The sequence below is a fragment of the Grus americana genome, chromosome 4, assembly GCF_028858705.1.
Source record: "Grus americana isolate bGruAme1 chromosome 4, bGruAme1.mat, whole genome shotgun sequence".
NCBI lineage: Eukaryota > Metazoa > Chordata > Aves > Gruiformes > Gruidae > Grus > Grus americana.
Window position 1 is genome coordinate 79,770,535 of NC_072855.1, and position 20,027 is coordinate 79,790,561.

At 43.4% G+C, this 20,027-nt stretch overlaps 1 protein-coding gene across 2 annotated transcripts in view; it reads right to left on the reverse strand.

The window, feature by feature from the left end:
* The window catches only part of ANK2 (ankyrin 2), a 345,813-nt gene that overhangs the window by 287,737 nt on the left and 38,049 nt on the right, over window positions 1–20,027 (reverse strand). Inside the window, exon 2 of one of the 2 annotated variants that reach the window (XM_054823150.1) lies at window positions 6,527–6,585. The exons of the other annotated variant lie outside the window; for it this stretch is intronic. Coding sequence (XP_054679125.1) covers window positions 6,527–6,547 — 21 coding nt within the window. The 5' untranslated portion in view covers window positions 6,548–6,585. The remainder of the gene's footprint in view (window positions 1–6,526; window positions 6,586–20,027) is intronic. 2 annotated transcript variants of the gene reach the window in all.

Genomic DNA, 20,027 nt, shown 5'->3' on the forward strand with positions numbered 1-20,027 from the left:
AAGGGCCACATACAATCTGCTGCCTGAACAGTTTCTGCCTCAAGCAAGACATGCTTTCTGCACCCGTTTGCTTCCCAGCTACTAAACTGAAAGCCATTTTCAAGCACGGCCACGCGACATCTTCAACCAGCTCACACTCATTCACAGTGCATCTCTCGGCCAACCCTCCTTCTGGTGCCAGCCTAGGTTCAGACCTAGGGCTGGCCACTTGAATTGTCCTGTGTGCCTTATGGCCCATTAGCTTCAATTTCTGACAGAGCAGCCCCTCTTCGGTCGTATTTAGCTGAGCTGCTAATTGCCCCAGCATCCGAAAGCATTCCGGCGTAGAAATCAATAGCAGGAGTGAAATACTTTTAAGTCTTCATAGAGGCTCTGGAATTTCTCCTGTGTTCTAGTCACAGAGCCCAAGAAGATCAAAATAAATCAACTGTGACTTCTTCATGCTCATTTTTGTTACAATAAAAACGCTTTTCCTTGCATTTTGTAACACAGGCCAGATCACGATGGATTAATCACGAAGAAAACGAGCCTCTTGCATACCTACCGAGGAATACAAGGCAGCAAAAGCAGCGCAAGCTCACCATACACCATTTCATCCTTGTTTTGAAGAACCAGTCTAAAGTCAAAGGGTAATTTATTCACTATGCCCATTCCAACTTTCCCGTCCCTCGAAGCTGCCGACAAAAGTATCATTTAATGCGAAAGGCTATGCTGTTGTTTTCAGATGTAGACATCTGTTCCTTAGAAAATTCCAACAGGCAGATAATCGTCTCAACTTAAAATCACCGTGTACCTAGACAGAATTTAAAGATAGGCATTTGGTACCACCGCTAAGCACGGCGCGGAAATAAACCTGAAGCTACAGCAATGCAACTGGAAGGAGAGGAGGAGCACAGCTGAACCCAGGACCGAAACACAGAATGGTTTGGGGTGGAAGGAACTTTGAAAGATCACCTAGTCCAACACCCCTACCACGGGCAGGGACGTTGTGTTTTGTGTTTGCACAGACAAGCTTTTCAGACACGGAGCTCAGAAGATGCAATTTAACCGTTAATGTGCACCAACAGACAAAGAAACACTGCATCCGCTTGTTAAGAAAAAAAAATACAAAATAAAGATGAGGTGCAGACATCAGATCCTTCTGTCAGTTCTAAAGCTGCCATTGCTCACTGTAAAAACATTAATCCCAGCATACATGTCCCCCACGTACAGCTTTTTTCACCGATACGACAACAAAGTTACCTAAAGGAAAATACCACCAGAGCGCGACACACGCAAACAGCTAAATACTCAGAACTGGCTTGGATTAGAGGTCATCTCAGGCTTCAAAAATATTTGGTTTAAACTAATTAGGTGTTAGGCAGCTCCTTCCCAACTCTTCTAAATCAGGCAGACGCACAACAGAAAACAAAATTACATCCTCCCTTTGCTCCAGTTGCAAAACTTGGCTCCTCTCCATCGACACTAGTTGAATTCAGCACGCGGAATTACCCTCTTGGTTCCACGGAAACCGAATCTAACGAGCACGGGGTTCCCCTCCCTCCCCAAAAAAATGATGGTATGTTGCTTACAGTTATCAATACTGACTACTGTTCTATTAATCTAATATTCTTTAGCATTCTTTGCATTACACGGAACAGTAAATCGCCAAATATCTCAATACTTCAGTGATTCTCGCAAGCACCAGCGCACCCTTTAGAAGTTCACCGGCACGAACATGAACGGTACACCGTCAAGCTACAGGCTTTGCCAGATGTTTCAAAAAACCAGAGAGACCCAGCCAACACAGCTGTAGCTTGTGGCTTTAGGAATCCAGGACGGATCCTTCAGCAGACGAATTCCGCTGAGAGGAACTTGGCGTGACTGCTGACCCATCGGATCTGTACCCATGTTTTAACGTACCCATTTGAACACCGTGTTTTCCAACGGATGAAGAGATTAAAGCGTGAGCGTGGAACAGAAATCACGGGGGCTGAGTAAGCTTAGCACGTAGAAGTCGCACGCTATCACGTGTAGTGCGTTAGTTCGTACAGGAACACGTACGTTCATAAAAGAAGCCTAACAAGGGAAAAAAAAATAGGGTGGGGCAATAGAGATAATTTTAATGGAAAGAAAGGAAATAACGTCTTTTATATTTCTGTTGTATGTCATTCAGCGGGGAAGCTCCTACTGCTCAGCTGTGGATCTGGAACAAGTGAAACCCAATAAAGATAAATTATATTCAGGAATTCACCTGCCCCCCAGTGTCACTGCTTAGCTCTATGAACATCTGGAGCTCTGTACTCGCCTGCAGAGCAGACAGAACGCCGCTCCAGGGAGATCTGCTGTCCTGTTGGCCGCTTTTACGGCTTTTTTTTTTTTTTCATGGTCTCACAGTAGCCCCTTTGCGTTCCAATGCACCAGTGTAAGCTTACTAGTGAGGAAGAGGAGATCTATTCATCCCTGCTTTTTCCAAAAACATGGTACTAGAAATGAAATGTATTATACTCAGAGAAGAAAAAAAAAAATAGCTTCTATGCTCCTGAAAAACAGAAATCCAGTGTACCTCTCTTCTTTGCTTGGACATGTATCACATACAAGACTGCACTGCTCGACAAGGATAACTCTTTCGAGCAGACCGCAAAGAGATTCTTTTACCGCATCTAAACCATAAGACACAACCAATGTCTCCCAGTTAGGAGATCTGGCAGATTTTTGCCATCCAGCCGCTATTCACAGAGGTTTTTAGTTCTCTAAAATGAGATCGGGATGATCATTAAGAGATTCCAGGCAGATGCTCTTGTAAAGTTGAATGTTGAACAGCCCACCAGCTCACTCAGTTTTTAAAAAAAAAAAAAGATAATTACTGCATCTCTCAGCATTGGATCAGGTCCTGTAGCAATCGCCCCAAGTTCAGGATCACTAATGAGGGGAAAAAAACCCGCGGCTGTTCGCAGCAGAGCCAGAGCCGCAGACGCCTGGCTCCGTGGAAAGCTGGGGAGAGGACGTGCTGTAATCCCAAGCGTCTTTTATCAAAAGCCTGAAGAGTAAAAGACAGGGCAGCATTTACCTGCTGCACAGCCCACCACCGGCCACCTTCTTGCCTGCCAATGGCAAATAAACACTTTTCGTTCCGTGGTATAAAATAGATATACACGCAGGCAGGAGCCCAGCTCAGTTGAGCCCTGGGGAAATCCACATGGATACAGTTCACGTTTCCACTGCTCTCTACAATCCCACAGGCTAGACGTTTGTCATCTTAAAAGGCAAGACAAAATTACTAGAGAACGGCGACACTCTGAAATCTTCGAGGATTTTGACTTACTTTTGAGAATCCCTGACCTTCGCACGTTGCTCGGCGTTTACCTAAATGAACCGTACAACCTCAGTATAACGTTTAAAGCCCTTTACCGAGAGCTCAACATCACGCACGTGGCTCAGCAGACAAAAATACAATCTCGCAGATAAAAGGGGGGGGGGGGGGGAAGAGAAAAAGGAAGAAAAAGTGCATCTATACTTCAAGAACCAGTATGGCAGCTTGCCTGAGATGGTCACGATGCAGCGCACAGAACAACACCTGCTTTACTGAGATGATCCCTGAATACCTTCAAAGGCGTAGTAGAAAACTGAATTGTTATTCCCATGAAAATTAAAGGAATTTGGTGTTCCTCAGCAGCAGTCTCTCTGCTGGCTTCCGATAGAAAGCCCAGGGCTACAATGAAGGAATAATAACGCACGGCAGACGATCATTAAGACAGACAGGACACGACATGTTTCCAAGAGGAAGCTTCTCGTTACGTCTCGGAGACCCGATAACATGTCAAACGTAATAAACTAAATTGCCTGAAACAAATTACTCTAATTTCATCTTTTTATGTCATTGTATCTGTTTCCCCACAACGTACGCTAATGCAGCCCATGAGATATAAATCCATACGGGACAAACTTGCATGGATTTTACACTTACCAAATCGGGAGAGATTCAGTAAGCATTGCATCAGATTGAATATTTTTGCTTGGTGTATAGAACTAGCACACAAGTAATTACCGCCAATTTTGACATAGACTTTATCAGTTCCAAATAACCGCTTAAGAAAAATCCCAACGACGCAAAAAGCTGTAGTCTCCTGTATTTTCCATACAGTTGTGTCTCTGCTATACTACAAATCCTAAGCTCCTATCGCGGATGAAAGGGGAACCGCTGAAAGGCTCAGCTTTGTAAAGGGAACCCTAGCTCTTGCAAAGCCTGAAACCAGTTTTAAGCAACGGTGCGTCACTCAAAGCATTCAGACCTCCGTGCCAGCGTCCAAGGACTGGGGAAGGTAAACGTCAAGAACAAGCGAATGATCTGGGGTGCTCCGAACGCCACCTTCAGAAAGCATTCCCCAGTTACTCAAAGTTTCCTCTCCAATTCAGAAATGGAGGTTTTCATAATGTTTCGCTCCTCAAATTGGAAAAAAAAGAAAAATTTAAGGTAGCCACAATTAGCAGCGTTTTAACGCTAGCCAAGCGATTACTCTTTTTAAAAAGCTAAAGAAATGTCGTGACATTCTCTGGGGACTTAAAGGAACTTTTAGTTCCCACAGAGGCATTTATTCACTGATAATAAGCAGAACTCTGCCATCGCTACCTTCTACACGTTGATATGTCTGTGCTTCTGTTCAGAACCACCTCTGAGCTGGTAAAGCTACAGCAAGCTTCAGGAGAGAAAAAAGCCGATTTGTTTTCTCGCTTAGCTGCAACACACACCCCATCTGTCAAAATACTTCTTCCTTAAAATGCAAATCAGAACCATCAAGTGCAATCAAAGTTTTAGTTGGACAGATGATTTCTTTTTTTTTTAAACTGAAATATTCCCAAATGCAAGTTTACTAAATCAGCTTCAGGTGAGGCTTTGTTTCTCCATGACATTTCTATGTCAGTAAAATCCCAGTGGAGGGAAAGGAAAAATCAGGAAGAACAGAAGAAAAAGATGAAAAAGGAGTTACAAACAGCTAATAGTGCAAAGTTCTACAAAAGGCAAAACTATTTACTATTTTTCAGCTGAAAATCCTGTCAGAGACCACTTAATTTTTGTGTCTAGCATGGTTTTGAGGTTTTAACTTAAAATCTAGGAAAGGCAAACAGCCCAGAACCCAGTAGTCTCCATAATCTTTTCGGAAGTAGGAAATTCAGAGTTAAACCTCAGTTCTGCCTTCCTGAGATCAGAAATTGAGTCCGTCTTCCACATCCCAGACACGCTCCCTAATCAAAAGGTCTGTCTTCCTCCTTCCACCCTTCTGGCAAAAATATGAAGCAGTATGACTTTCATTCTAATGGAAATAATTAGGAAACATTGTTTTAAGACAGAATTCTTTTTCTTTAACCGGCCTTTGTGAAGATTCTTCCAAATAACTTGGCGTTACCATCCATAATAGGCGTTAGCTGGAATTACTCTATGTAAACGTTGCTCTTCCATCAACCTACGCTCTTCTGACGGATTTCACAGCCTACTGCATTTGACAGCAAATATTCCACACCATTATAATCGATTATCAGCGATTTTAAAAAGTAATCAGAACGACAACTACTGCAAAAAAAAAAATATAACAATGTGCGCTTTGGAGCTTACGCGTGGGTGTCATCAGCAGAAGCTCCAGAATTTTGTTAGCGGCGTATTTGCAGATACCGCTTCCCGACACACGCTAAGCCCTCGCATACCTACGCAACCATCTGGCTGGCAAGGAAGTGGCAGTGTAGAAATCAGATGCCGGTTTAGCTTTCTCAGAGTTCCTCAGCGCTATCATCTCTCAGAAATCAGATGCGACGCGTCTATCAGCTTTATGATCGGCATCTAAAGCGGACTTTCCGGTGAGCAACAGCAAAATCGGCAATACCTCAACTGACCTCAGGCAAAGTCTCCGGGGCAGAAAAACATTTCAAGCACGACACTTACGTATTCCACTCATCATATTATTATTCCTATTACTTTTTTTAGTGTATAGCAAACAAAATAATTTTAGCCAGCTAGCTAAAAACAAGTTTTGCCTTCTCCGCAATGACACAGTGAGGACCTCCTGCAGTCTAGAGGTCATTTGATAGCGACGAAGGATTAAACCCTCGTATAGGGACGGCAAGCGGAGTTCAAGAAGACTCCCTGCCTGTTACCGGCCTCTTCCCACTACTGAACGGTTCAGCGTGCGTTATCTTCAAATAACCCGCGACCTGCTAGTGACGCACCAAAACCACTTTACCTGCACGCTCAACAGCGTCCCTGCAAACCAGAGAGGTAGAAGGACGGACGCAGGTCGGCATTTGGTCGATTGGCATGGGGTACACGGATAAAAAGCTCAGGGAACAGGATCCAGTTTCCCATTAGATGCTAACGTCACTTAAGGACACAGCAGGAACACAAAACACGAGCTCAATCATTTTTCTTTTTGACTCAGCGAACAAAAGAAGGTTCAATCAATGATTGTTATTTCTTTAAAAGACAGAGGCAAATATTCATTAAATATGTACTCAAACGCATCATTCATTCATTCCTCTTCAATCTAAAGCGAAATACCTTTTGCAACATGCTGGCCATTTAAATGTCAATTCTTCATGTCCCCTTCAGTTACTTACCTAAAAAAAAAAAAAAAAAAGGAAAAATACGTTAATTTTCCATGTTCTCAAATCTATCATTAATACATACCTTGCTCCCCACTGCTCCCCAGTAAGTTTTCAGTAGTTATAAATTAGGTAAGACCATTAGGGTAATGGGTTTTGGTTATATTATTAGTTTAGATGACATGTTTCCACTTCTGCTTCAGCTAAGCGTTCAGTAATTGAATTTAAGAATTTTTTTTCTTATTATTGCTTTTTTCCTCCCCAGTAAATGATTTCTAAATAAAAGCTACTTGATGCCCTCAATTTGATTTCCACATTCTGTGCTTTTACACTGGGACGAACAAAACAAAACAAAAAAGTAGTCATAATTGCAGCGGCAGTAATGGAAATACAAAACATTCAGCACAAGTATCCCAACGTGGTCTTCAGTACGGAAATTTGTGCAACTTCTGAATAGCTACAGGCAAGAAAACAGGTTTTGAGCAGACAGAGCACAGGACGGCAAGCCAGACGACTCTAGTTGACAGACTTGTTCTATGAACTCGGGTACACCTTGGGTTTGGGATGAAGGCACTTGAATTTCTTTATTTTAGGTTTTTGTCTGCTTCCTTGCTTTATGAGGATCGTGTCCTTCAGGCTTTTTTTGCCTAAGGGAAAAGGACTAAAAACATATCTGAAAATCAAAACCTGAAACAGTCGTGAAGGTGTATATTCCTGTAATGGTTTTATCAACTACTAGGTGAAGTCCCAGCAAAGCAATGACTGTTGGCACTACTAAATTCAAGTTTCATCTGGAAGACACTGGAGCAACAGTACACGTAAGCCCCCAAAACCAGCAACAGAACTACACACCCTCCAGCCAGGAGCAGCGATAAGAGCCCGTGCATGACGAGCTCACAGTTGTCATCCACAGAAACAGAGTTTTCTATGTCATTACACACTCCATCTGCTTTCAACAAAACCTTTCCACACCAGCCAGGCACGAGTTCAGACCCTGCTAGAGGTCCCATCCTTCCCTTCTCCCCCAGGAGCGCTTGGCCCAGAGCACCCAAATGGGGAAAAACCTCCGGCACGGCCGGGAACCGGCCCACGGGTGCCCCGCATGATTACGTGGGCAGAAGCATCTCTGCTCAAATCTAGCTGACGGCACCATTTTTTCTGCCGTAATTTGTACAAGGAGACTGGGCAACAACCACAGGTGTCAACATCTGCAAACCTCAAATGAATCTCAGCTCTTATTTCTCCCACCCACGCATCCTCTGTCACTCTTCTGAACGGCATTTATTATTACTTCTTTTCTATACTCAAACTGAAAATTATTTTAAAAGTTTACCATACACGCTATAAAAAGTCTGATGCGTCTGAGATGATCCTTAAAATACATCCTTACAAGCACCGATTCTGAAAGAAAAATTATTTCATATTGCCTCCATACCACCACTTTTGCCATATGCTGGCTTTTCAGATGTTTTCTTAACCAATACTGCAAGTTGAAAATGGTAAGGAGCGTAGGTGAAACCCATACCAACTAAATAGCTTCCACGTTCAATCAAAAACTCACCTGAATTTCCTTAAATCCTAACCCCATCCTTTCCAGCATTACGCTTGCCCAAGCTTTCTGAAATATTTCAGATGGAAATTTCACTTTTTCACTTAACGTGCTCACACCGAACAGAGTGTACAGGCTCGACATTCATTCTGCCTGTACTCAACTAACTTTATTTTAGACTGAATTTTAAATCACTGCCAAATTCAGCCATCTACTGCACAAGTTCTGCTGCTTCCACCGCCTGTCAGCCTACTCTGTGATGCCTCTGAACGATCACTATTTTTTTTCTACACACCCCCCCCCAGCAGAACCCATATTATCGTCCTCTTTCAAAGCAGAAAATTTTGGGCCTCTAGTCCATATGCACGTACATGTTCAGCCTTTTTCAAGAGAAATGTAACTGCCAGCTACAATTCATACTTCTCCAGAGCGTAAGCCCATTTCAGAGTTTATAAAATTATTGTGCTTTAACTATAAGATGTATTTAGCTGGATTTGAATTCTAGTATTATATACTTTTGTCCTTAAAATGACAACGCAATCAATTATTGCTATCTGCCCAAACGTGCTGGGGTTTAGGTTTGGTTCTTTTCTTCCCCTCCTTTCCCCTTTAAGAGGGAGCATAGTCCTCAAGGTTAGCAAGAAAACAAATTAATCCTGTTTGGCACAGGCACTCTCATTGCTAGTTTTCCTACAGTTGTTTGCAGTGATTACCCACATACCCACTCCACAGATAACTTTGAGTGACAATAAAAACCTTGAGTGACTTTTTTTTTTTTTTTTTTCCTCCATTTAAACAGCCGGGACAGGTCCCATATAAAAACTATGTCTTAAACTTCAAGTACTACAGTACAGCTGAAGCTTATTTCTGCCGAAAAATATCTTTGTCCTTCGCCATTTGGCAAGCGTTACATCGATTCAGCTGCCTGGGGCTTATACCAGAAGAGTTGAAATCAAGACAAGCACCCCTTGTCGTGCATTAAGAGGAATCACCAAGAACGCACGTACCGCAGCGATCCTTTTGCCCATTCTAGCTGCAGATCACAAGCATTCCACTCAAATGAGGCGTACACTTCTCTTTTATCAGTGAAAAATAGCTATACGGGAGATGACGATCAGACAGGCTCCAAAGGAGGTGACTCATACACAGATAATGAATCCCACACCATTTCTTTCACGCCATGCCCTTCGTTTTGTACCTCCGCAACCCAAGGCATCCAGGACTGCACCGATTCAGGGCTCGTTCAGTGCAAATATGGGCTGTAAGCTGCTAGGCTTCATGTGGCATCTCAACAGCTTCCTTCAGGAAGCACCAAGCCAAGGTCAAGCTGAAGGCACACTTGCTTGAGGGCACGCCTTGCTTGCTGCTCCTAGATTCTTCTGTCTCAGCTATTACCGGGCTTTGCAATTGCCACTACATCTAGTTGACAGCAACACCTAAAGAGCTTGAACTTGTGAAAGTAACCCAATTCTATGCACTTAAGCACATGATTCAATGGGATATAGACATGGTTTGAACTCCTACGTGTTCAAGAACGCAGTTAAATACACACTTGACCAATCAAGTTCTGAAAACTTGATGGGTGTATTACCTTGCCAAAGAGCTACCTCTCAGCAACTCGGCCGGTGCCAAAGGGTGCAGTCCACCTCCACAGATTTGTTTCAAGAACACCTAGAAGTCTGGAAGATCACCTTCCTTCCCCCCCTCCTCCTCATCTCCCACCAAAACCCAAACTAATTCTTTGGTCCTGGCTAGCATTCTGTATCTAAAGCAGCCAAATATAGATTTCACACGTAGATTGGGCTCTAGGCTCGAGGTTGGGGGGACTACGTTGAAGATCCTGCTCTGAGTCAGGTAAAACAAGCATCGGAGCTTTCTGATGCCAACACACCATGAGAGAATCCTTCCTGATCACCGAGCTCCCGGTTACTCTGGACAGGCGTCTCTGTTTCTTCCGTGGAGCGGCTCCACTTTGTATAGTTAAATATTTATTGGGTTGGGGAAAGAAAACGCATTTCGTGCATCATAAAGCGGTGAAGAAGTCGGAGTAATTGACGAGCCATTAAAAACTACATTACTGTTTCCTTAGGCACTTCGAGTGAATCTAGCAGCGCTGGTAAAAGATGTCAAATGACTAATCCGCAAGTTATCCTCCACCAGTTGGATCAAGAGCCGATTGTGTCTTTTCACACCCTCGCCTCCCCCTTTCTCAATACCATACCGGCTTGTTACAAACAGAACTGTCAGAAACGTTACCCTTCTTCTCTAATATTAATTTTTAGGAGAAATATAATATCCACTGTAGACAAATAATGACCACATTAGTAGCAGGTGTCATAATACCATCTTCATCCATGAGACTCAAAGCCATACCTCCGATTTGAGAGGAGGATGAAGATGCAAGAGTTACTCTGAATCGCAGAGGAAATCAGTATATCGGCTTGAACACCGAGCTTCTTGTAAAATAGGATTAGCGCTAATGGATGAAGCTGTCTCTTGTCTGTCTAACAATTAGAAGTGATCCTCCAAACACCCCGACTGGAATTGTATTAACCAGCAATTACAGCCATAAATATAGCCATGAGACCGAAATCATATTTTTCCCCACTGCAGCAGAGGGCTTGAAATGAAAATACTTTAGTCCAAACCTGCACGCTGCCATCCGCCCCGTGAAACACGGGCAAGTCTTCTTCCTTCGGGATTTGTGCCCACCCAATTAGATTAATAAGGAGCTGCTTTACCTTCGAAGTACTCGTGCCAAGAGCCAGGAGGGGCTGGTAAAGCGTCAGCGTCTTACGGGGCTCATCCCCTGTCCAACCACGTAACCGTGTTCTTTGATTTCCACGCCAGGCTCTTGCATCCGCTCGGAGCAACTCATGCAAGCAGCAAACACTGTGGTTTGGTTTCTAAATTCAAAATGTGATTAAAAACCACGTTCTTCCAACCTAATAACTTTTATCCTTCGCTGTAACGTATATTGTGTTTACAAATCTTATTTTGTACTAATCTCTTGAGAAATTCGGTGTTATTTTTTTGTTCACTCTTTTCTGCAACGATTTACCTGTCTTCCCTTACTTTCGTTCCTCGATACCTTTACTTTTTTATCCTGATACCTGCAACTCACTGAGGAAGTAGCCTGAGAAAAGCTACGTTAAATCAGATTTCATATTCCTCCAGTACTAAACATACCACACTTAGCACAACCGTAATGCTCACCCCAGCCTTTCTGTCTAGAAGGAAAATAAATGGAAAGAGATATTTACCGCTATTACCTGCCTGAATTATTGTGTTTCTCCTATGTAAAGGAGGTGAAAACTAGTTTACCTTGGAAAATAAAGCTCTATAGCTCTGCCTGAGTGCTTGAAAGAGAGGAAAAAAAACAGAACTCTCTTTTCCAAAGGGTCGTTTTTTAGACTCTCATGAGATTTTCCACGTGTAAAAAAAAATAAAAAAATTTTAAAACCACAAAAAAGCAACCACCACAACACTGTACGAAGGTCCCTAAATCATTCTGGAAATAGTCTCTGGCTACTGGATATTACCTGGCGTGTCTGCAGCTCGCTAGGTACGTTTCTGTGGTTAAAACCTTAAACTTTCTGCATACGGCCACTGGGACAGAGAGAAGACGGAAGGCAGGGACAAGCAGGCACTCAGCCTCCGAGCTGCTTTTCCTGCTTTTGGAGATGTGGGTGTCATGATCTAGGCAAAAAGAAAGCCTGGAAAAGTTTTTAACACCTTTGAGACAGAGCTCCATCACAGCGCTCTTAGTTCATCAATTCAAAATCTGTGCTACTGCTTTAATTTTGGGTTTTTAGATAGCTGCACGGGTTGACGGGAAAGGCAAGAAGCAAGAAACTGCAGGTCTGTATTGCGACAGTAACAGCAACAATTACACATCAGAAAGTTGTATAAATCCTCTCAAATCACTAAGGTTAGATGAAACAAAACTTGGAGCAACTACGGGGATAACGAACTCGCTCGGTTCGTCTCACTTAACTCCAGTGAGGTGCATTGGGTTCACTCCAAACAGCCACTAACACAGAGCAATTGCAAGCCAAAAGACAGAATAATCTTAATTTACACACCGCTGGTCCTTGGCGGTCGACTTTTATATATATGGATGGTCAACTTTTAATTTATAGATGGATGGTCCTTGGTGGGCGACTTCTGGGGGCCACTTTTCTTAGAGGTAGCAGATGCGTAGGAGCAGGGGTGTCGTTAGCTGTCACGACCTTTGCTTCGTGTTTCCCAACCACGAGCATAGCCAGGGAGATTTAACTTCGCAATGCTCAGCCCTTCACCCACGCATAGAGGTTAAAATCCACACCTGGTTACGGTTTCTAACATATGAAGTGAAATATTAAACCCCACAGCGTAGTAAACATTGAATACAACTCTTAATTTACACCCATAAGGCCATTATACACCGTCTAAAATGTTACAAGTGACGCACAAAAAGAAATTCACCCATTTTTCTGCTCAAGAGCTTTCAAACCAACTGCCTCTGCATCCTCCCCTTCAAGAGCTCTACAGGCCAGCTTCTTTTTTCCTTCTTTTAGCAAAGTGTTTCATCACCCTGGCAGGGCACCGAGTCACCGGGGTCACGGGGAAGGAGAACAAACGCTGCCTTTGTGCGGGTTCCTTGGACGGCAGCAAGAGCTCGGCTCAGGGATACAATACTGTCCAGGACAGCGTCAACTGCACAACATGCCCGGTATTCAGAAGGACCGACAGCGTGAACTCCTTCGCTTTGACACACGCTTTCAAAATCCAAACCTCTTTGCAATATTTTCAGTTTAAAAAAAAAAACCCTCAAAAAAAAAAAAAGCTATTGCGTTTAAGCAGAGCTTTAACATTACAGAGCCCGATTCTGCAAACTCTTTGAAGCCTTCGGTACTACAACCGCGTCAAAATAGTAATTTACTCTCTCTTCCTCCTAACCCCAAGCATCACCATAGATACTTTAATAGGTTTTGACTAGTTGAAATCCACTGCGCACTTCTAGCTGTCTACCTTACAGCATGACAGTAAGTTTTGCATTAAGAGCAAATTAGTGGTCTTGCAAATTCTGATTAAATCTTGAGAGTGGGGTGGCAACCCAGTATACTTCAGATATATACACACACTATATACACACAAAGCTAAAACGCAGTATTTTATATTTGGTTTCATTTACTGTGATTACATCAATCTTCTTAAAAGCACTAAAGTGCAAGAGTCTAATATCTGGATCCAAGGTACCCACTGAAGTAAATCTAGGCATTAGTAGCAAAGCAATCTATTTAATCTTTTAGGGAAAGGGAGATAGAATATTTCTGCTCCTGCAACATAAAGAAGAACAAGCAAGAGAGAAGAGCTCAGGACATCTTTCCTTCCAGAGCAGCTCTCTGAATTCTCCTGCCATACCATCGTTGTGCAACTCATACACGAAAAACCCATTTGAAATTCCTGCTCCCCACACAGAACGGTACTTAATTCCGATTTTGCTTAATGAAATCTATACATTGAGCTAAAGAGATTTCATAGAAAAACCTAGGAACCATTTACCAAGCGCTATACTGATGTCAACCATTACGAGACGGCTGTTTTAATGCTACTTTTATTTTGATGCAAGTAGATGTAGCGTCAATAGCTGTACAGTTGCATGACGCAGTTCCACCTCAGCTTAGCCTTTCGTTACTGAAGGGATAGTACCCGGTGACTTTCTCCAGGTTCGCTGACAATCACCCAACTTGCTACCAGGTATTTCTGAAACACCTCACCTGCAGGGTTCTCTTTTGGAAGTGGACAAAACATTCTGAATCACTTCTTATTTTTTCGAATTATTGCACAGGCCTCGAGGAGAAGATCTTTGAGCAAGATATCATCACGTCACCCCTAACGTCATCACCTTTCAGAGATTTCTAATTTGTTTCTTTGGGTTTGGGTTTTTTTTCCTAATACAATACACAAGACTTGCTATTTCTACAAGCATTGCACCAGCAGCTTTAAGGGCCAACACATCATCGTGCCCAACATGGCCACAGCAGAAGGCCATCTCTGTTCCAAAAGATTGGAACAAGACAGCGACAAAGCACAAGGAAACAAAGAGGCACCGTTCAACGTCATAGCAAACGGACAGGGCTGAAGACATAGTATCATAACACATACTCACTGAGAAGCATGTTCTACAGAAACCATGGTGAAGCACCATCAGAAGAATGCTGGCTAAAAAAGAAACGGCTTTGCGTGTATCTGCATACAGGGAAAGCAGAAGGCAAACATTTGTAAAGCTCCTGTTTGAAGGGCAATGAGTACTGTAAGTTGATATAATGATCTGATGAGAGATAAGTCAACAGTTTCTTAGTAAACAAAGGGTATTGTTCTGAAGTGGGGAGGGAAGCAGCTCTGGAGAACTCAGAGTGACACCCATTATATTCCATGATAGAGACAAAAATGGAGCCAAAAGAAATCAAAACAAAAGAGTAAAGTTAAAGTGTTAACACTTCAATATTACACCAGAACCCTAATTTTGGCCAAGACAACCATTGCTTTCATCACCACAATAAAAACTTGAACAAGAGCTGTGAGGATGATCAAGAAAGGCAAACGCGAAAAACGCCCTGCAAGAAAAAATCCAGAACGTTCAGGTTCTCCTCACGCAACTGGGTTAAACCCATTTAAGTCCAGACTGACACTACGAGAGGCGTACCTACGGAGACACGCCCCCCCCCACAAGACGCGTTTAAGTTAAAGACATAAATCACAGGCGTAACCGAATTCTTACGGGGAGGGGGAATCAAGAGTGGAGGCATTAACGGGGAAAAGACGACGTGAAAGCTCTGCTGTAGTCACGTCAGTCAGACAATCCAAATACAGGCAAGGTGTCTAGAAGTGGCTAGCATGTATTTCAGTTTGGACTAGAGACCCAACGTTGTAAATACCTCAATGTCTTCTACACCTTTTGGGTATTCGTATTACCCACTACTCAGTTTTGAAAGATGACTATGTAACACCGGCAGCCATTCCTCAGACCATCGGATATTTTTCCTTCAAGATACTAAACCTCCAAACCTGCCATTTTCTCTCCAGCAACGATCTTCCAGAGAGAGAGAGACCTCATTCGTCGCTACACCAAAGCTAATAACTACCGGAACGCGAAGCCAAACGAGGATCTCTGCAAAGCCTCCCAGCCACAGAAGATGGGGCAATACCAACGTACAGCGGTGAAAAACGGCATCTGCTTTCCTCTCCCGGTTTACGTCCCGATCCAACGCGCTGACGACTTTCATTCCCGACAAGAAAAGCGGCAGCTGGCCTAAGGCCAACTTCACCACCTCAGCAGTCACGTCAGAAAACAAAACCCACAGAGAGAAGTCTCTGAAAGTCGTTCTGTATCTCCGGCGACAGCGATGGTGTTTTTTCCTTGCCTATAATATTTCTAACGAGGGAGAAAGGAGAGATAAAGAATAGACGGAATAATCAATCAACCTGACATTCCTCATGTCTCTCTGAGTAGGGTCAGAGACTACAGATACATTAATGGCCAGTCATTAGATAATTGTCCACCGTAAACGTGCGCTTCCCACTGAGAGCACAGCGAGATTAACGCTGAGAACGTTTGAAAAAACTCTTACCAGGAACAACTGCTAACTCGCTTCCAAATTATCGATGAATCAGTTCGTAGCATTAACGTATTTTGACACGTGTTCCGAGACACCTCGCTGGCTTGCTTGCTCGCTCCGTCACCCAAGAAGATGTTCTGGCTGGCTCTCTCAGGACAGATGTCCTCTGATGACCACGCTCACGGTATCACGAGGGAGCCCAGCGCCCCAGGGTGACAGCACGGCTCGCTGTGACATTCGCCGGGTGCCAAGCACCTCTGGACTTCGATATACGGTTTGGGAAACTACAGCTGAAGGACGTGCACTTGGGGCCCCTACTTGCAAGATTAAATTACCTCAGCAGTCGTTTCTGTTTGGCTTCTGTCCTACTTTTTGTGCCACATGCTCAAGAGGCTTTAGCTAGGAGTCTTTTATTTAATTCAAATTAAGATGCTGGTCTTTTTTTTTTTTTTTTTTTTTTTAATGAAGCAGAATATAAAAGTAGCTTGGGAAAAAAAAAAATTAAAAAAAATTTCCTTACTGAGTCTTGCCAGACTTGCAAGTTACTGCCTGCTCTATGACGAGAGATTATCGGGGAGCAGGAAGGGATGACACCCCATGAAGCCAAGGGGGCAACGGCAGAAATCACTGTTTTATGTCAGTTATATGATTCCCCGCCAAAGGCGGTAGCTCTAGCAGCTCCTGAGCAGCTGTGATCTAAACTAAACCGAAGGGAAGGTCCCCAAGCTCTCTGACTGCGGAGGAAGGAACACCGGCCATCAAGATTTATCCTTACTATATCAAGGACCGAGTAGGACTTTGGGTGCTGACAAGCGTAGGTATTTCACTCCTCTCGGTAGTTACTAATCCATCAGCGTATTATGAAGATACGGCCACGAGGATGGCTCCACGCAATGGTTTGAGGATTAAGCCACTTACAGCCTTCGGGTTCAAAATTTCCTTGGTCAGTATGAAAAACCTTGCGAAGGCAAGTTTCCCTGCAGTCTGGGGAGCGCCATAGGGCAGAAACAGAGATTACAGTTATTATTTATTTATTTTTAATCATCACCCACCACAGTCATTTTTCTCTCAGTATCTTTTAAGCCGCTCGTTTTATTATGCACCTTAGAAAAAACAAGGGGTCCCCAAAGGACACTAATAACTCTTATTTCCTTCAATAACGAGAAAAGGAAAAAAAAAAAACAGGGGTAAGAAATTCAGATGAAAACTTGCAGCACCTCTTTTGTTTTCTACTCCTCCTCGAGCATAAAAAGGATGAAAAAAAAAATCTTCCTAAGGCAGAGAGGAAGAGGAAGAATAGGGACAAAAGGGAAGAAATGAGTGAGCAGCAGTAACACCCCTCCATCTTCCCCCCAAAAAAATGTTTCTGAGAACATTCAAAACCATCTCATGGAACAAAAAAAAAAAACCAGACCAGTCCAGCTGAGCAAAGGCCTCTTGCATTCGCACCGTAGAAGGAGGAGCCGTCAGCCACCACTAGACAGCCTGCCCGTTAGCGGTCGTATTTCAAGGCGGATAGCGTCCCCCGCACCCCGCTCGCCTCCCCCGGTTTTGATGTATCCGCAGCAGGACCAAGCTCTGCTCCGAAAGCCCTGACAGATTCATTAGGTTACCCCGAGGCTTTCAGCAAGTTTTATTATATTAGTTTGCGCTTTATGCCCGTGGGTCGGACCTGGCTCGTGCCCAGCCAGCCCGGAAAAGGAGAGCGAGCAGGTCTGCCTGTAAACGGCAAAGCAGAGATGCCCGCGGCCGCGTTGTACGAAGTGGTTTAGCGCAACGATTCACAGGGGTTATTTCTGGGTGTGTACGTGGCGAGCCCAATTCAGAGCGATGGCCGTCGTTCAAGGACGGGGCTGGTCCCCATCCCCGATGGGAAATCTCTGACTCTGGAATCTGGTGCAAAACACACACGGGGAAGTATTTTCTGTTTGATTGGGGTTTAAAACAGAAACATCTGTTGGAAGTTGATCTATTTGGACTTGGCTTATGTTTAATTAAAAAAAAAAAAGTTATTTAATTGAGTGAATAACCTCTGAGAAGAATAGCCCCAAAAGGAAATGTCAGCATGCACTGTGCCATGCACGGGACTTTCCGCATCAAGAAGGAGATTCAGATGCCTAGCTCGATCTCATCCGGTTGGGATTAAGCCTCAATTTGACCTATAATAGTCCAGATTTAAGAGTTCAAAGCAAGCTCTAATTCAAAAGCTACCTATTCCTAAGCAAGTCATTTAAAGAAACCAAAAAGCTGGTATTTGCTCCTTGTTCAATCTTTTCAAAGAAAACAAGGAACAGAGTGGAGAACACACGCAGAAATGTAACTCAGCTATATCCCCATTTGTCCCGTGTCCTGTAACAAACTTTCTGTACTACTTCTTCAGCTGCGGGCGAAATGAGAACACGGAGAACCTGGAAGGATTTGGTCCCGAGTTCTGGAACAGTAAGAAATATTCCCAGAGACCTTTAATTTCACAACAATACCACTAACCACCGCAGCAGAACTGCAGGAGGACATGATAGCATGTGACTAAGCGCTAGCTACACTGGAGAACTAAATATTTTGCATTAGCCAGAAAAACATATCTGCTTAGATAAATCTCTTATCTTAAAAACGTGTTTGTGGGTTTTCACAAGAAACTCAATAAACCAGGGTCATGCCAAACACCTGGGTATCACTTTCAGTCCCATTTCACGCTCATATCTTATTTTCTGAGGCAGAGCCGCCACTCTGCAGCCAAATAACTTTCTTAAGAGCTCAACGCAGCTTTTTTTTTTTCTTTTAAATGTTTTGGGGTTTTTTTTTTTTACAAAATATTATGTCAAAAGCTATATTTGTGAGCAAAACAAATTAAGATTTCAAAACCTCCCATCTTGAAAACGATACAGCATCGTGTAATTTTGCAATTTCTAGGCTTTCTCCGGAGCAAAAGGCAGTATTTTTCCACATTAAGAATAGCCGACAGATGTTCTCCCCTCTGTCGTTAAACAAGTCTCGATAAAAATACACTCAAGTCTTCATAGAACTGGATGTTCCCTAAGTGGGTTTTCCATTTGATCTGCTGTACGCCTCACGGGGGGGGTTTGTCTGCTTGTTCTAGCACAGCGCGTGTTTGGTACCACCACGGTGACAGCTGACAACTGTTTTTCCTGTTTGCAAAAAAGCTTTACCATTCAACTCAAACCAAAAGCATTTGTCACGTTGCACGGCGGCAAAGTAGATTTCATCAGATGAGGCCGCTGGCGTTGTCAGTGCCAGGCTGAAAGAATTTGGTAGAACAAAAGCTGGATTTTTCTCGCCGGGAGTCTGGGCAGGGAGCAGCAGTGCATCTTTGTGAATGCACAAGGGGGAATTTCAAGAGGAGAAGAAAATGAACACAACAGAATATTTTCATTACAGTCGAGACGGAAAATAATCGGTTCTTAAAGCGACCAGCAGGATGCTCCCGCCAGCTGACAGCACCACTGACAGAATTTGGACAACATCAAGCGAACCTCCATGTCCCTCTTGCAAATGTTACTAAGAGGAGGGTACCTTCTCTGCTCCTCATTTATACTTCCAGAATAATAAGCATCACCTGATATCTGGTCACATTCAGCAATCAAGCTGCAAAATAATTAGTCAGGACAGATGGGAGTCCCCAAACTCCGGAGATGATCCTCCAAAATATTCTATTAGGACTTCAAATTCCTTAGAAGTCGTAACAAAGCACGTTGTACCTCTTCTAGCTAATATGTCAGAGATCACATTAAAAAAAAAAAGCCAACACGCCACTAAAAAAAAAGAACATCTTGATCGCTTTGCATAGCCACGCCAAGATCGCATTTCCTACTCCCCGTATCCTTTTGGACAATAGAGCCGTTCCAGATGATTTACACCAGAAACTTCAGTTTTTAAAGAAAAACAACAAACCCATATATATGCAAAAATCAAGTTGGCGGCTTGCAGCATTTCAAATCCCCCAACAGCGAGTGGAAAAAGCACCCCACAGCTCCAGTTTCAGAGTTTTGCTGATTTACATCATAGAATGGTCTGGGTTGGAAGGGACCTTAAAGATCATCTAGTTCCCACCCCCGATACGGTCTCATCACAGAGTCCTACCTTGTTAAGGGGATGCTGGTGCAAGAGGAAGGAGCCCCACAACCAAGATGATTTAGGAAGTGAAATTGTGGTTCTGACCTGCCACAAATTGGGATTGGGGAGGGGGGGAAAGGTCTAGAAACACAACTTCTTTTAAAATCAGACACAACTTGAAAAACAAGGCATCCAAATTAGAGAATATTCTACGCGAAGATTATCTAATCTCC